This window comes from Schistocerca piceifrons, chromosome 1 (genome assembly GCF_021461385.2).
Source record: "Schistocerca piceifrons isolate TAMUIC-IGC-003096 chromosome 1, iqSchPice1.1, whole genome shotgun sequence".
NCBI lineage: Eukaryota > Metazoa > Arthropoda > Insecta > Orthoptera > Acrididae > Schistocerca > Schistocerca piceifrons.
The window spans coordinates 253,669,367-253,686,698 of record NC_060138.1 but is presented as its reverse complement, the minus strand read 5'-3'; the positions used below and the strand labels follow the sequence as shown (position 1 = coordinate 253,686,698).

The following is a 17,332-nucleotide window of genomic DNA, read 5'->3' as shown; positions in this document are numbered from 1 at the left end:
CAGTACCCATTTGTTTTGTTAGTTTACCAACACAACATTCTTGTACTATTTCTGTCTGGCTCGAATATATAGCGCTCAATCGTAGCCGTAAATTGATCTCTGTTTTTAATTATCAACATTGACCTGGTCACCCAGTGGCGAAGTGGGTGCTTGGAAACAGAGGGGGAATGGGATCGAGTCCCGGTCACTTCCAGTTTGCCTTTAATCTAGCCTTCATCTCTCAATGATATGAAGAGTCGCCAGGAACGATACGCAGTTCGGATTCCCCGTTAAACTATGGGTCCACTTTCCACGGTTGGATAACTGGGGGTGGGTAGGGACATACAAGCCGCCATAATGGCGTCCAGTTCACACACTTGTTCCCGGCCACTAAACAACACGAAAATATTATTATTATTATTATTATTATTATTATTACTATCTACAGCAACACTGTAGAGCTATCAGTGACAAAATATTTACAGAGTTCCGTTGCGGAAGTCCCTTCTTCGGCAACTGCGTTAAGCTAATCCATCTTTATGTTAAGCGAATTTGCGGTTCTTCCCCTTGACTTAATTATTTATTCAGCCATAGATCATTTAGTAAACGGCATCAGACAGATCATCAATGACTTGACTTTTCTGCCGCTATGTTTAAAAAATATATTTACAGTTATTAGAAAAAACTGCCAAAATATTTGGACGCAAGATACGCAGATTTCGACACACGTTTCAGCAGTTTTGGCACAACTCTTACGTAATTCGACAACTGACAATCGCAGCAGTCAAACGCAAACGGTAAAGTAGCTGTAATAGCAACGAATGCTTACTTTGTTCTGTCTACCTAATAAAAACTATGCCAGTAAAAGCGAGTGACGTTACTTTTGCAGGGAGCATGTTCTATCGTCCTGACAGAGCTCCCACGTACGGAACAGAAAAGGTCGGTCGACTTCAGCCCACTAATGTATCGCATCCGGTGGCTAGCAACATTGGCAATCTAATAGTACAGTGGCCGTGAGCAGCATATTCCTTCCAAAGTGCTTGTTGTACCGTGCTGATTCAAACCATTGAGCACATTTGTAGTACCAGCACTGCGTGGCGAAAGCACGGCTTGCGTCCCTCCCCCCAGTCCCCCCTTTCTTCTCCCCCCCGACCGCCGGCTTTCGTTGGGATTGTGAGTCTACGGTGGAGCTTGCTTCCTCTGCTACCCAAATCCCCGTAAGAATTCGTTCAGTTGTGAACTGGGGGATAGACTATCTCTTTCTTTGTGAGATAAGTTTATTCGTTCAAGAAGTGAGACCTTTTCTTGGTCAAAGATTTTTATTCCATGTTAAAACAGAAACAAAAAAGTTTGGAAGTTCATAGTAAATTGAAACTTTCTGGCATATTAAAACTGTGTGCCGGACCGAGACTCGAACTCAGGACCTTTGCCTTACGCGGGCAAGTGCTCTACATATGAGGTACCCAAGCACGACTCACACCCCGTCCTAAATAGTAAATTGTCGGGACCGCAGAGTTGTTTCGAATAAAGCGATTTCGGGCTAAACGCCGGCCGGAGTGGCCGAGCGGTTCTAGGCGCTACAGTCTGGAACCGCGCGACCGCTACGGTCGCAGGTTCGAATCCTGCCTCGGGCATGGATGTGTGTGATGTCCTTAGGTTAGTTAGGTTTAATTAGTTCTAAGTTCTAGGGGACTGATGACCTCAGAAGTTAAGCCCCATAGTGCTCAGAGCCATTCGAACTTTTTTTCTTTTTTACTTCACACTTGCTCGCACTCTCCTGGAGTATTACTGTGCGGTGTGGGAACTGTATCAGATAGGACTGACGGAAGACATCGAAAAAGTTCGTTTTGTGATATCGCGAAACAGGGGGGAGAGTGCCACAGACGTAACACGTGAGTTGGGGTGACAATCATTAAAACTAAGAGGTTTTACGTTACGGCTGGATCTTCTCGTGAATTTCAGTCACCAACTTTCTCCACCGATTGCGAAAATATTCCTTTGGCGTCCACCTACGTTAGGAGAAATGATCATCATGACAAAATAAGCGAAATCAGAGCTCGCGCGGAGAGATTTAAGTGCTCGTTTTTCCCCCGCGCCGTTTGAGAGTGGAACCTTACAGTAGTAGTTTGCAGATGGTTCGTTGAACCCTCTTCCACAATTGTGAATTACAGAGTATCATCTAGATGTAGATAAGATTATTACAGTCGAGTCACCGTAAGGAAATTCGTGACATCTGGTAGGCTTGCGAAGCAGCTGCGCCCAGCGAACAGATACTGTCCAGAATCATGTTTCTTAATTTGAATCCTGCATTTATACTTTTGTAAATTACACATATTTCTGTGTACGACTGCTTCATAATTTCAAGGGCGTTTTCACGAATACATGAATATTAAATTTTTTCGGTACTTCACCTCAAACACAGTTTATATTTTGTGTTCGTTTCTAATAGAAAATTGCCAAGTGAATACCCGGGCCGGGTTCGACAGCTAGTGCGTCATAGTAATCATTGTGATAAAATTCAGTCGACTTTTAGTAAATTATCATAGCGCCTGATACGTTGACAGGAATAATATAATTAATTCTGCCGACAGTAAGAGCATCCGACCACACACTACCACTAATATTACCACGTGGAGATGCAGAATAACGGCCAGGAAAATGAAGAAAGGAGCAGTAATACAATGAATTCCACAGTTCCACGTACGGTATCATGTTTCCCTCTCTGACTTGTATTTTTCTTGGCACCTTAGCGCCGCTTCCAATCTTTTTGTAAATAGAATTTCTTGTTTCTTTAACAGTAGTCAATTTAAATATCGCAACAGTATTTTTAAATGCGTAACAACCATCAAAATCGAAGTCACAAACAGAGAATCTTCAAGTACTTACGAAAATGCATAATGTGACCTCAGGTGGTAAAGTATCTATCTGACAGCGTTCACAATGTCGAAGTCCATATCATTTCTATGATGCTAACAATGCTGCATCTTATCGTTTGTTCTTTAATCATAGTTTTTTCCCGAGTCAGATGCATTTCAGTCCTTATGGCAGTTTGCTCGATGTTCGTACTATAATTCATTTAAATGTGTCCATCTCCTCACACGCCTGTTGTGAAAAATAAATAGTGACAGAACACAGTTTCCTGTAGATTTATGTTTTGAAAGTCATTGTAAACGTTCCAAAATGTATGAACTTGAAACCGTGATTAGCGTCGCAGTCCGGATGTGGTAACTTAGTTGGGCTGCAAGGCGACAGTGCCATTACAGTGTAACTCTTTTCTACCCGAACCGCTACGTTAATTGGCTGTGCATCTGGCGCTCCGCTGCCGGTTCTTTCGAGCGTTTGGCGTTCACTGAATTGTTCACTAATTATGCAACTTCCTAGCTGCCAGCTAAGTAGGCCCCATTGCTATTATAAAACTTTGCCTTTTGCAGGGCATTACTTTTTACGCAGAGCGATGCTCTAATTGGCCTTATCCACCCACGGTTGCCTCTTCTTGTTAAGGAGTTTGGCAGTCTTTAGCCTTACCCACTACCGCCTCTTTACTGTAGTGTGGTTTCTAACTATTTCAAGTCGACGAAAACGGGATTTTCTCCACAATTTTTGCCTGGTACATTTCTAAATTACTAATTTCATTCTTTCTCAGAGGAAAAGTTCGTCTGACGTAGCCAACTTAAGTTCTAATTGCCTTACACCTCACTCAGTGAAACTTTCCTCAAATGAAATAGTTTTCTTACTCGCTCGGTGATTTATTGTGTCAGGTCAGTAGGCATTTCCGTGGCTCGATCCCATAACGCCAGCTGAAAAATTAGTATTACGCTGCATATGTCGCATATTGGTTAACTGAGGAGCAGAAAAGATAGTGTGCGGAACAAAGCCAAGTGAAAAAACAAGCGGTGTTTTGCATTTTCGTCACACATAACGATGTTGAGCTTTAAATCTATGTTTAAGCAAAAGGAGGATGTACTTACAGAGGACGAAAAACAACAAAGCGAAAGCTGCGTGTTGCCGATGGTTGCTGTAATTCATTGAGGGCATGTGGGGATCCCAAAATTGTAAATCGTTTTCCAGTGCCGCTTCTGGTTGGTCGTGTAAACACTGTAAACACACAACCGATTTGAAATGTGCTTGCGTTGTGAGGTTACGTCTTTTCAGATAATCTGGACAGAGTAACATCTTGTGCAGTGAAGAAATAGAAATACTAGTTTGGGCATGAAGTTATATGCCGTTAACATTTAACTGAAGAGAAACAGGCGTTGTACTTGCTACATCATAAACCGGAACAGCTGGTTTTCAGGTGCAGTTCGTGCAAAACTGGCAATCGGAAAAATCGATATTTGACCGGTCTACCAAAACCGCTGCTGGGCTTTACTTGTAATCAGGACAGCGAGAAACGGTCTTCGAAATTCCGTTTTCGTCTTCTTGAAGTTTCGTCGCATGTTTAGTGAATGTAGTGTTACGCTTGCGATGCTTTCTTTCATTTTTTGGAAAGATGTTATACTTTTGTCAGTGAGTTTATAAATACGGTCAGTTAACTGTAAAAGGTATCAGATAGATTATATAATGGTAAGACAGAGATTTAGGCACCAGGTTTTAAATTGTAAGACATTTCCAGGGGCAGATGTGGACTCTGACCACAATCTATTGGTTATGAATTGTAGATTAAAACTGAAGAAACTGCAAAAAGGTTGGAATTTAAGGAGATGGAACCTGGATAAACTGAAAGAACCAGAGGTTGTACAGAGTTTCAGGGAGAGCATAAGGGAACAATTGACAGGAATGGGGGAAAGAAATACAGTAGAAGAAGAATGGGTAGCTTTGAGGGATGAAGTAGTGAAGGCGGCAGAGGATCAAGTAGGTAAAAAGACGAGGGCTAGTAGAAATCCTTGGGTAACAGAAGAAATATGGAATTTAATTGATGAAAGGAGAAAATATAAAAATGCAGTAAATGCAGCAGGCAAAAAGGAACATAAACGGCTCAAAAATGAGATCGACAGGAAGTGCAAAATGGCTAAGCAGGGATGGCTAGAGGACAAATGTAGGGATGTAGAGGCTTATCTCACTAGGTGTAAGATAGATACTGCCTACAGGAAAATTAAAGAGACCTTTGGAGATAAGAGAACCACTTGTATGAACATCAAGAGCTCAGATGGAAACCCAGATCTAAGCAAAGAAGGGAAAGCAGAAAGGTGGAAGGAGTATATAGAGGGTCTATACAAGGGCGATGCACTTGAGGACAATATTATGGAAAGGGAAGAGGATGTAGATGAAGATGAAATGGGAGATACGATACTGCGTGAAGAGTTTGACAGAGCACTGAAAGACCTGAGTCGAAACAAGGCCCCGGAGTAGACAACATTCCATTGGAACTACTGACGGCCTTGGGAGAGCCAGTCCTGACAAAACTCTACCATCTGGTGAGCAAGATGTATGAAACAGGCGAAATACCATCAGACTTCAAGAAGAATATAATAATTCCAATCCCAAAGAAAGCAGGTGTTGACAGATGTGAAAATTACCGAACAATCAGTTTAATAAGCCACAGCTGCAAAATACTAACACGAATTCTTTACAGACGAATGGAAAAACTAGTAGAAGCCGACCTCGGGGATGATCAGTTTGGATTCCGTAGAAATACTGGAACACGTGAGGCAATACTGACCTTACGACTTATCTTGGAAGAAAGATTAAGGAAAGGCAAACCTACGTTTCTAGCATTTTTAGACTTAGAGAAAGCTTTTGACAATGTTGACTGGAATACTCTCTTTCAAATTCTAAAGGTGGCAGGGGTATAATACAGGGAGCGAAAGGCTATTTACAATTTGTACAGAAACCAGATGGCAGTTATAAGAGTCGAGGGGCATGAAAGGGAAACAGTGGTTGGGAAGGGAGTAAGACAGGGTTGTAGCCTCTCCCCGATGTTATTCAATCTGTATATTGAGCAAGCAGTAAAGGAAACAAAAGAAAAATTCGGAGTAGGTATTAAAATCCATGGAGAAGAAATAAAAACGTTGAGGTTCGCCGATGACATTGTAATTCTGTCAGAGACAGCAAAGGACTTGGAAGAGCAGATGAACGGAATGGATGGTGTCTTGAAGGGAGGATATAAGCAAAACGAGGATAATGGAATGTAGTCGAATTAAGTCAGGTGATGCTGAGGGAATTGAGTTAGGAAATGAGACACTTAAAGTAGTAAAGGAGTTTTACTATTTGGGGAGCAAAATAACTGATGATGGTCGAAGCAGAGAGGATATAAAATGTAGACTGGCAATGGCAAGGAAAGCGTTTCTGAAGAAGAGAAATTTGTTAACATCGAGTATAGATTTAAGTGCCAGGAAGTCATTTCTGAAAGTATTTGTATGGAGTGTAGCCATGTATGGAAGTGAAACGTGGACGATAAATAGTTTAGACATGAAGAGAATAGAATCTTTCGAAATGTGGTGCTACCGAAGAATGCTGCAGATTAGATGGGTAGATCACATAACTAATGAGGAGGTATTGAATAGAATTGGGGAGAAGAGGAGCTTGTGGCAGAACGTGACTAGAAGAAGAGATCGGTTGGTAGGGCATGTTCTGAGACATCGAGGGATCACCAATTTAGTATTGGAGGGCAGCGTGGAGGGTAAAAATCGTAGGGGGAGACTAAGAGATGAATACACTAAGCAGATTCAGAAGGATGTAGGTTGCAGTAGGTACTGGGAGATGAAGAAGCTTGCACAGGATAGAGTAGCATGGAGAGCTGCATCAAACCACTCTCAGGACTGAAGACCACAACAACTACTGTAAACAGTGTTAGAGGGTAAGATGCCTCTTTTAGAGTATAAATAAAATACTGAAATAATTGAAGCAGATTTATTAAAAAATCTTCGTCTGTTCCTTTTCTGCATTATCGTCATTCTGATTTAAAGATTTATCATATCTCCAAATGAGTTGGTAGATTCCCTCTGCGTGAATTCTGCCCACCCGCGAGTTTATCTAATCAAACTCATGCGAAACTTATCATATGGTTTACATGTCATGAATCGCCGGTTCTCACAAATTTTGCATAATTTTCCTGCACTAGTTCCTTGCCGACTGCAGACAGACAACAACTTCTGTCATCAGGTCTTCAGCATTTCTCTTTCCTGTATTATACAGGATGGCCACAAAGTCCCATTATCCCCTATAATAACCAACATAAACCTAACTCAAATAACGTGGAAAACAATTCTGTAGAGGAGTTTTCCTGAAATACGAACCATTTCTTGTCCGAAGTACCGTCATTCACATGGAAAAAGATAAAACGCCGCCAATCGTGTGCGACATTCGTCGGAACATTGCTGCATAAATTGTATGACAGCTAGTCGCCCAGCATCTTTCAGATCATCAGTGGTATTGTAACGGCTTCGTGAAACGATACCCCTCCATGACGAATATCACGTGTTGAGGTGGGGGCTTCGTGGTAGCAGTATTACAGAACGGATTTCACAATGAGCTGGATTTTCAGTTGCAATACCCATTTCGAACGGCTCCTGTAACCGAATGAGAGTCAATATGGCTTCCTCCCTATCGTTTTTATTCCTCGCTCCCTTGCTACACGAAAACAGAGACTACTGTCCGGATAGCCCATGTATTATCTACGAAAATATCAAGCTGATGCAGGCGATTGGACGTTGTTGCTTGAGAGGCGGCGTAGAGGTGCATTGGAATCGCATTCAGGGGGACGAGGTCAGATCCCTGTTCGGCCATCCAAATTTAGGTTTTCCGCGATTTCCGTAAATCGGTTAAGAACAGGCCCATGTCACGTCGTCCACCTTAATTCGAGCTTGTGTTCCTTCTCTTATGATCTCGTTTTCGACTCTAATTTTCCTTCTTCATTTTGTTGCTCGATTTCGTTCACTCCGCAATTTTATTATGTTCCATATATAATAAGTAAATTACTGGTTATCGTGTATTTCATGCTTACTTTCCAAACCAACGTATTGAACTACCGCAGTGGCGGCATCGGGACAACAAATGAATTAGTAAGTTCCAGAGGATGTGTACAGTTCTGGCATACGACTTTTACATAAAAAAGAATTAATATAGTTCCGACGACTTCACTATTAGACACGAGGCACAAGCTCACATTAGGGAAATCGGCCGTGTCTTTTCAAAGTACCCATCTGGGAATTTGCCTTAGATTTCTTAAAGAATCACCTAAAGATGGATGAACATTTGTCCTCTTGACACTGAGGCCACGGTTTCAGAGCCACGATATTTGTACGTACTGTCTTAGTCTCTTGGGTTTGTGAACTCATTTTTAACAGTGCGTTTTAATAACAACACATTAAGTAATACAAGAATTTGTGTAGATAAGGGGAGACTATATGGATATATTAGGGGGGAACAAGGATATGTTTCGACGAAGATTTATATTTAATGTATTTTTTTAATTTGTACATTTTAACCGAAATTACCTTGGAATGTTTCATTATCAGTAAGAGCGCTTATAACGGTGCTGTTTAGTGCCCGAAACCGACAATCACCACCATTGGCGATGACTGAAATTGTGTGCACTACAGCTCATGTCTCGAATAGAATAGCTCTTCGCAATGAGTGACTGGCCATCGCACGTAAGAATACTGCCGATTTTTACACACTTCAAGAAAACTAAATGTACAGGACTACAGTGCTAGTAAATAGTCACAAGTATGTGACTGATATCACAGAGGTATACATAGCACTTACGTCACCGCCGCAGCGGTGAGGGGAATTCCGGCAGGTAAGATTCTTCGTCATTATATGTAGACTGCTTGAGGCTGCCTGCCAAGCTTTATATTCCGTGTCCGATTGCTGTTAGCAACACTAGTGGTAGTGGCTTACGCGCGTATGCACGCTACCAGGTAGCAGTTGTGTTAGTTATGTGACTTTCAAATTGCGTAAATAATAAAAAAAAAATCCAGTGATCACCAGAGTTTGTGTGCTGCATGTGATAGTTATACTTCCTTTAGCGCCGCAGCTGTAGTATTTTACAGTTCCAAGTTTCTATTGTGTAATTCGTTTTTCTTTTTATATACTTAATGTTTTGTAACCAGTTAATATATAACGTTGTGTCAGGTGTTGTGTGAGTTACAGTGATATTCTCATTGAGGGCCATAGTAGTCCTGGGAATGTAGTTTCCTTAAATTCAATGATGGGTTAAGATATGTAGCATGTCTGCTGGTCAAGTCCCTGTTGGTAATCAAGTCTGTGGCTATGCAACTACCTAGACTTCCCGTATGTCAGAAAGTAATTAGAAAATATCACCTGATAAAAGAGATCAAAAGATGAACATAGTTAACCAAAGCTATCAGTAATGAAACCGTCGACCAGTGCGTACGGGAGCCATGATGAAGTGCTGCCGTCGATGGATCCTTAGACCCATGGCCTCAGGTGGATGGACCTACTCACTGTGAGGCCCAGTTTGCCCCAGGCTTGGGAGATGCTAAGCAGTTTGTAACAGTTCCACTGGCCATGCCAAAATGTAGTGACTTTTTAGTCTTATGTATTGCAGGTGTTTCCAGACAATAACACAATATTTTGGCTCCTAATTCTGAGTAGACTGTTCGAACTCTCAAAAGGGGAAGACTGTGCTGAGTAATTCAGATGGGATGTGCACATCTGAAAAAGAGTCAAATGTGGAATGGTATTAAACTGCATAGCTCATGTTTGGTGAGAGTATCTTCATTCTCTTGACTAGTAGTCATCAGTTCATGAAATCTGTCTTGCGACCAATAACGAGATGCGTGTCTCCCAGTTTGACTTTACTGGGGCACTTGCTCTTCTTTAATGGTGCTTATTAAATATGCCAGGGGCTCCTCACTTAGTCTCATAGCATTGACTGGACGTCTTTCCAAAAAGTTTTCGTGCAGTCCTTGTACACAAGTTACCAGTGTACCAGATCAGCTAGTTTTTGTTAGCCAGTGAGACAACAGTTTTGGAGGGGCATTCCTAGTGCCAAAATTGGTAACTTGAGATAATGATAAGGCTGCAGCATTACCTGTTAGCTTCAGTTGTCTCGATCAAAGAGACTGTCATATCTGTGGCAGTTGCCACTGTTTGATGACCAAATCTTCTTGAGTTTGTAGTGTGGTCTGAGTATCAGTGGGACGTGAATGGTTAGCTAAAATTGCTACAAGCTGAAATGAGAGGAAATAATAGTTATGCATTATCTGCCATTCGTGCAAAGCCAAGAGCTTTTTCCATTAGGGTTAGGCTTCAGATGCTCATACTTGTCAAGAGAATGCAGTGGTTAAATCACTGGACCCATCTTCTGAGTTCAAATGCTCGTACTTGTCAAGAAAATGCAGTGGTTAAATCACTGGACCCATCTTCTGAAGGAGTGTGGCTCAAATCCAAGTACAGTCATCCTGGCATTGTTTTTCAGGGGTTTGCCTGTATTACTTCAGGTGAATTCCAGGATGGTTCCAGTGATAAAAGCTGGCAGATTCCTCTCTCATCCACCTCCACCACCACACTGGCACCATCCATGACTACACCATCTGATTAAGTGAGATGGTGCAGTGGTCGAGATACTGGACTTGCATTCAAAAATATGATGTTTCAGTCACCATGTCGTCATCCAGGTAAAGGTTCAATGTGGTTCCCCAAAACTGCTTAAGGCTGATATTAGGGTGGTTCCTTTGAAAAGGACACAACCGATTTCTTGCCTCATCTTTTAATAATCTCAACTTGTGTTCAGTCTCAGATGACATCATTGATAGGACATTAAACCATAACTTTACTTCCTTTCTAATGACCTAAAAGTGGATGAGACTTCTGCATAATCTATCTTTCTGTGAAAACAAAAATGGGTAGGAAATTGGAAATTTTGTGTTTTTTGTTTGGTGTGTGCTTATTGGGATGGGTAGGGGCATCATAGTAAAGATAATAGTGTGCTGAGAGTCTCTGTAACACCCTGAGGAAAGGCAAAATCAGTCTGAGACTTTCAACCAGGTGGTGGATAGGAATAGCCCACTTGAACTGATAGAAATGGAAAGAATCAGTATTGACTGATTTATGGTTGCAGCCATTGTGAGGTACTGGAAAACACTGTGTTTAGAGTGCATGCGGCTGCAAAACCAGAAGTGACATGTGAGTCAATGGTGGTTGAAATAATGTATGTAATTAAGTTTAGCATCATTTTATTTACTGTCATACCAGGCCCATTAAACACAGTGTTATCTACAATTGAACATTGGTTATGACCTGAAAGAACACAGGTTAACAATATTCCATTCAGCTACTCCTGTCACTTAACTTATAGTGCACATTTAGTTACAGTTTTTTTTTTTTTTTTTTTTTTTGCTATTTTGGTGTGTGTGTGTGTGTGTGTGTGTGTGTGTGTGTGTGTGTGTGTGTGTGTGTGTGTGTGTGTGTAGCTTTAGACTAGTGTAGTAGGCAGAGTAGTGTTAGTAATAGTAGTGTGTGTCGTGTTGCAGAGGTGCGGCAGGAGGCAGTCCAGCAGGCGCTGGCGGCGATGCAGGGCCGGCCCAAGCCATCACTGCCAATGCCATCCAAGCGAACCTCCGTCATGGCCAAGAGCCCAGACCGGGACCGCGACCGGCATGACTCTGGTAAATGCTGTACACAGCTCTTCCACCTTGTTATCTAGTGAATAACGTCTTGTTAGTTGTCCCCCCTACTGATAATAGTTTCAGTGGAAGTCTGCAAGTGTGGGAGTGTCACTTGCATATGTATGAACGCACTGCACTTCAAATTGGGTAGAAGTTACAAGATAGTACTTTGAAACTGTGTATCTGCTATTACACTCCTGGATAGTGCATGTGAAAAAGGAATACCCCAGTATTTCCCTGTGAGCTTCAATTTTTTGTATTTTATCCGATAGTCATTGCCGGAATGTGAGTGGGAGGCAACAAAAGTTTTGGCATTTGGAGGAAGAAGTTGTTGTTTGACATTTTGTGAAATGGTTTCACCATCTCAACTAGGTTGTTACATTCATGACCCCCTCTCCCCTAATTTGCAGCAACACAAAGTGAGAAGCCCTTTTTTGAACTGTTTCACTTTCTTCTGTCAACTATTTGTAATAAGGACCCATCCCACACTGTGGAAGAGAACTGGAAAGAGTAGTATAAGTAATATTTCTCTAGTGGAGCTCTTGCACTTTCTACCAATAAAATTCTGTCGTTGCTTAAGTTTCCCTATTTTCCATGTGTTTGTTCTTCTTAACTGCTACCTCATCATATTTAGTTGAACCAACACCCTCAGAGTTGGTGTAACTTACAATATTTCTGAAATTAAATGGAATTCTCTTAGTATTCATGTGGAGAATCGCTCACTTTTTATTGTGAAGGGACTATTGACACTTTCTGTACCATCTGAGATCTTGTTTAAATCTTTTTTTTAATTCACACAAGTGATCTTATGTGTTTACTTTCAACCCCCCACCCCACCCCTCGTAAAATGATCTTCACAATCCAAATCCATATTTTGCGTCCTGCCTCACCACACAGACAGATGCATCGTTTCATTAGTAAGGGTTCAGGGAGTGCTTTATTGTGAGACATTAAAACTATTCTGTTATTACTCACCTTCCCCCCCCCCCCTCTCTCTCTCTCTCTCTCTCTCTCTTTCTTTCTTTCTTTCTCACTCTCCCCCCCTTTTTTTTTGTTTTTTTTTTTTTAAATATACTGATCGTATGGGACCAAACTGCTGATCACTGGTCCCTAAGCTTACATACTACTTAATCTAACTTATGCTAAGGACAACACACACAGCCATGCCCAAGGGATGACTCGAACCTCCGACAGGGGTAGGGGGTAGCCGCGCGAACTGTGACAGGATGCCCTAGATCACACTGCTACCCCGCGTGGTCTTTTCTCTTTGCAGTTAGAATGCAGACAACTCTCGGTTCTGAATGCCTACAGTAGCATTGTGCCTTGAGTTGGCAAGGTTTTCTCTTACGTTACCAGAAAATGTCAAAAGTTACTAAAATGTGAATGTAGAAAGTGTTCTCATGCAAATGAGCTTTATCTGTCTGACAGCAAAATAATTTGTACAGATCTCATACACAGCATAATGTTCCTCAGTCTAGTACAATGTGGATTGTAGAAACCAATTACAAAATAATAATATGTCTAACAGTTAGTAACCAAAGTTCTTAAAGTTTCTAGTTTTAGTCTGTAAGAAATTGTACTTTACATGCGTCACTCCTACACCTCTTACAAAACTACTTACTACTTAATTGCAACCTCCCCCAACTGTTTATCTTAGATCCTGGGTACATTTTTGTTAATGTGTAATGTGCTACCACAGGGATCGGTGAATCCCTAAAACAAGATTATGTATGTGTACTGACAATGTAAAGTGCTCACTATAATATTGTTTCATTATTTAGGTAAATATGAGGAGCAGCATTGTGAGCATACAGATACAAATCATAATGACAGAAACAAAAGGAAATCTACATTGATAATTTAATCTGTTCATGTGAAATATGAAGCATACCAGAAAAAAGTTATTCATTTATTACAACATATTCTAAAAAAGGCCAGGAGCCCCAGTAGTTGTCTATTAATGCCTAGCAGGTTTCAGCAGTTAACAGAATGATGCTTCTAGCAATCAAAATCTCTTCTGTCCATAAGGCATGTGGACAGAAATATTAGTCTTTCTTCAGTTGATAACCAATGTCTCATTTCCACTTAAGTGGGTGAAAGACTCAACCATGTTAGTGATATAGTTCAGTGTAATTTTATTAATAGAGAAACATTCCTTGCTAAAACTAAAATCACCGCAGAATATGCTTTCCAGTGAAAATTCATGTTCATCACTGTTTGGAATTTGGCTGCCTAGTGTGTAGCGGTTCCACCCTCTTTGTTTATTTCGTTTGTTGCTGTCGGTGTCGACGTAGTGCGTTGCCACACTGGCTGAAAAATGGGGTTTGTAATTTGGACGCTGACTACGGTAAATAATGCGGCCGACAGACGCACAGTTACGTTTCACTGCCTTTTACTTTCACTTTGCACAACCCCCCAATAATACATATTTATATATGTAAGGCCAGTGCACTATTGTTTAAACTTCCCATAAGTCTCATTAATAGTTTGCAGGCAAACCTCCACATACTGCTACAATAGTTTACTGTTGAATATTTAAGAGCAGTGATAACATAATCACATGTTCACAGTCCTTCAAATAAATTGAACAGTCACAGTGATTGCTTTAACACACGGCCTATTGGTGTATCACTTATTTCACTGTTAAGTTGATGCATTGTTGTCATTCTAAGAAACACAGATTCCTCGTCTGAAACTCGGCTGTGGACTGACTGTCACGTGACCAAAATTCAGCCCCTTATATATCATCATAGGTACTGAAACTACACCCTGTTTAAAGTCAAATTTACAGAAATTGCAATAAAACTTAAATTAACTGACTACATCGAAAAATTGGTTCTTTTTAACAGTTTCTTCTACTACAAAGTTTAGGCTGAATTATTTGTTTAAATCCTGAAATTAACAAATATAGTTTCGTAAACAATACTTTTGACAATACTGTTAATAACTTTGGAATTAATTAAGGGCTGGCTGTGCTAACATGTTTTCGAAAAGAGCCAAATAGATATTTTAAGAAATTAAGATTACTAGCATTAAATCTTCGAAATGTTTATAAATAGTATAGAATTTATATTTGTTTGCAAGTCAACAGTAGAATTTACGTTACGAAACAATTACTGATTTCACGCTATAATGAAAGATACTAACTAGGCATAGTCAAAATAAATTAGAAAACCACTTACATACAAAAAACTAACCACAAAATTACATCTGTTATACTCTTTAAGACTAAGGGCCTAGCTTTGTCTTTTATGTAAATGTAGATTACACTGACGCATGTTAATGGTAATTAGTTAAAAACGAAAAAAACGAATTTAAGGAGGCAGATGGCAAAGCAAGAGGGGGAATTAAAATTATACCAGCTTGCTGCGTCATAAGTGTTCTGCATGCTCCACTATAGAGCAAACGTTTACAATAATTACAGATGCACACTAAAGCTGTCCATCCAAGGCCAGAATGACATACTAATGATTAAAGTACTGAACCCCTAGCACAGATACAGTTCTTAATATATATGTAATTATTATTGATTCTGGTATTCACAGCAAATGCGTGGCACATAATTGCTATTAAAGAGGGTGTGTGTAGCCGTAGTGAATTGGATGTTGTAATCTTCATGATATGATAACTAAGCAAATATTTAGCCACTTGTGAAATATTCTCAATTGACATGCACTTCAACCTACAATGAAATTTCACACATTGGTATCAAGTAAGATTCACTTGACTGTTGTAGAACAACAAACCAAATATTATGCATGTACCGATTACCTGAAATGTAGAAAATACTGCAAGCAATCAGGGAGGTGGTGATTGTCCTTTCAGTTCAGCATTCGAAAACCAGCTTATTCATTTGCAGGAATAGGCCTACTTGAAATTTATGATATCATGTTGGAATTGCCTTTCTCGTACAAAATATCTTATACTTTTTTGCTTTGAATAGCAATGAGAGAAATTTCATGAGACCAATTCCATTATTATGTTTGCATTATTATCTTTAACAATCATTACCACTTACAGTAGATTAAATACAATAAAATTATACATTTGCATACAAAAGCAGAGGATCACTAAACACTTTATTAATGTAATTTAAATGTTCTAAGAGTTTTTATTAATTTTAATGCACTTCATTCAACATACTGGACAAGTTTTGAATATAAAATAAATATAAACTTTGTCTTTAAGTCATACTTTCAATTTTATCCCTCTAGAGTAAACAAACAACACAAAAAGTTAGGATGCTTCAATCTTAGATTTTTCTACAAGCCCATGTTCTTCAAAGTAGGTTTTGTTAGTGGATTAATTGACAATCTCTCATTGTTAAGGCTGAAATTAGTATTACTAATTTTTACATTATTAATAATAACATATGTACAATTGTTTGAAAAAAACAGCAAAAAGGCAGAAATAAAGAAGCAAGTTGTGATCATCAACTCTGAAGTATTCCTTTGGCAGACCAGTTAGATAAGGCATATTGTGACTTAATACATGCTTCCATTGCCACGGAGGTAGAAGGCGTACAGTTTCAACATTGGAATTCTTTAACAGTGAAGCACATTGCAGTGTATCTCATGATATCTTGACTTGTGAGTGGAGCGCTTGAATAAGAGCGTGAACAATTGAAAATATGTGTGAATAGTGTCATAAGGAAGTGTATATTCACTCCAACTCGACAGTTGGTACTTAATATTTTGTAAGTTTAGATCAGTGCAGAGTAACAGCACACAGAAAGCTACCAGTGTACAAAGTCTATGTACAGTTCGTAAGCACCTATCATAGAACAGAGAGAGCCTTCCATTCCAGTCCAGCCTACACCATGGATGCCTGTGTTGTTGTGAGATGAAATATAGTCTGAACACTCAGTAATCTTGAAGAAGAAAAAGAAGAAGAAGAGGGTGAGAGACTTTTCATTTGCTCGAGAAATGTCTTCATACTGATGATTACTGAGTAAGGAAGCACTTTTGTGAACATGATTAAAAAGGGTTGATCAAACCTGAGACTGTTGTAGTGTTACAGCTCATTTTATAATGGTTATAAACTGTGGGATTGTTTCTGGTGTAATTTTATTTGAATTGTCATGAGTGACTTGGGGAGGGGGGGGGGGGGGGAGGGGGGGCACTGGGAGCTGTTGAAGACAGTCTGCATGTTGGTTGGACACGTGAATGGAACTAGTAGTGTGGCATCAATGTTGTCACTTTGAAAGGTGCTACACATCTTGCAAAACGTGTTGTGCCATAGGATGTAATGTATCTAGTGCTTGGATAATTTATAATTGAAGAATAATAACCAAACTAATGCAATATAAAGAAGCTGCGGTCTGCATCATCACTAAGCCACTCTGAGTTTAACTGTGGTCACATAAGTTTCGCCAAGTCTGATTTACTACAGTAGACCAAGTGATGGAAGTGTCATCAATCAGCATGATTAACCACTGATTTAAACACCATCTTTTCTGTGTTGTGACCAGATGAAACTACTTTTGTCCAGCCATTACTGTGGGTTCTTTGATTGCTCTGGGGGAAGATTCATCAAATTAGAACATATGAATTATTAGTTCACTTCAATACATAAATGGATAAAGGATATATTTAACTTTGACACAGTTCTTTGCCGCAGAATTGCTTGATAATTTACAACTGTCTTTGACTACGGAAGCATCACTTGATACTCTAAGTAGCAAATTGTCATCTTGGTGTTCAGTGTTTGACATTTGTAACAGTACACGTTCATTTGAAAGTTTACAGCTGTCATTGTCTTCTACAGCAATGTTGACTGCT

The 17,332-nt window shown here is 40.0% G+C and overlaps 1 protein-coding gene across 2 annotated transcripts in view; it reads left to right on the top strand.

The window, feature by feature from the left end:
• LOC124803897 (disco-interacting protein 2 homolog C) overlaps window positions 1-17,332 on the top strand; it is a 605,756-nt gene that overhangs the window by 487,055 nt on the left and 101,369 nt on the right. For both annotated transcript variants that reach the window (XM_047264711.1, XM_047264710.1), the window contains one exon: window positions 11,418-11,552. In XM_047264711.1, coding sequence (XP_047120667.1) covers window positions 11,418-11,552 — 135 coding nt within the window. The remainder of the gene's footprint in view (window positions 1-11,417; window positions 11,553-17,332) is intronic.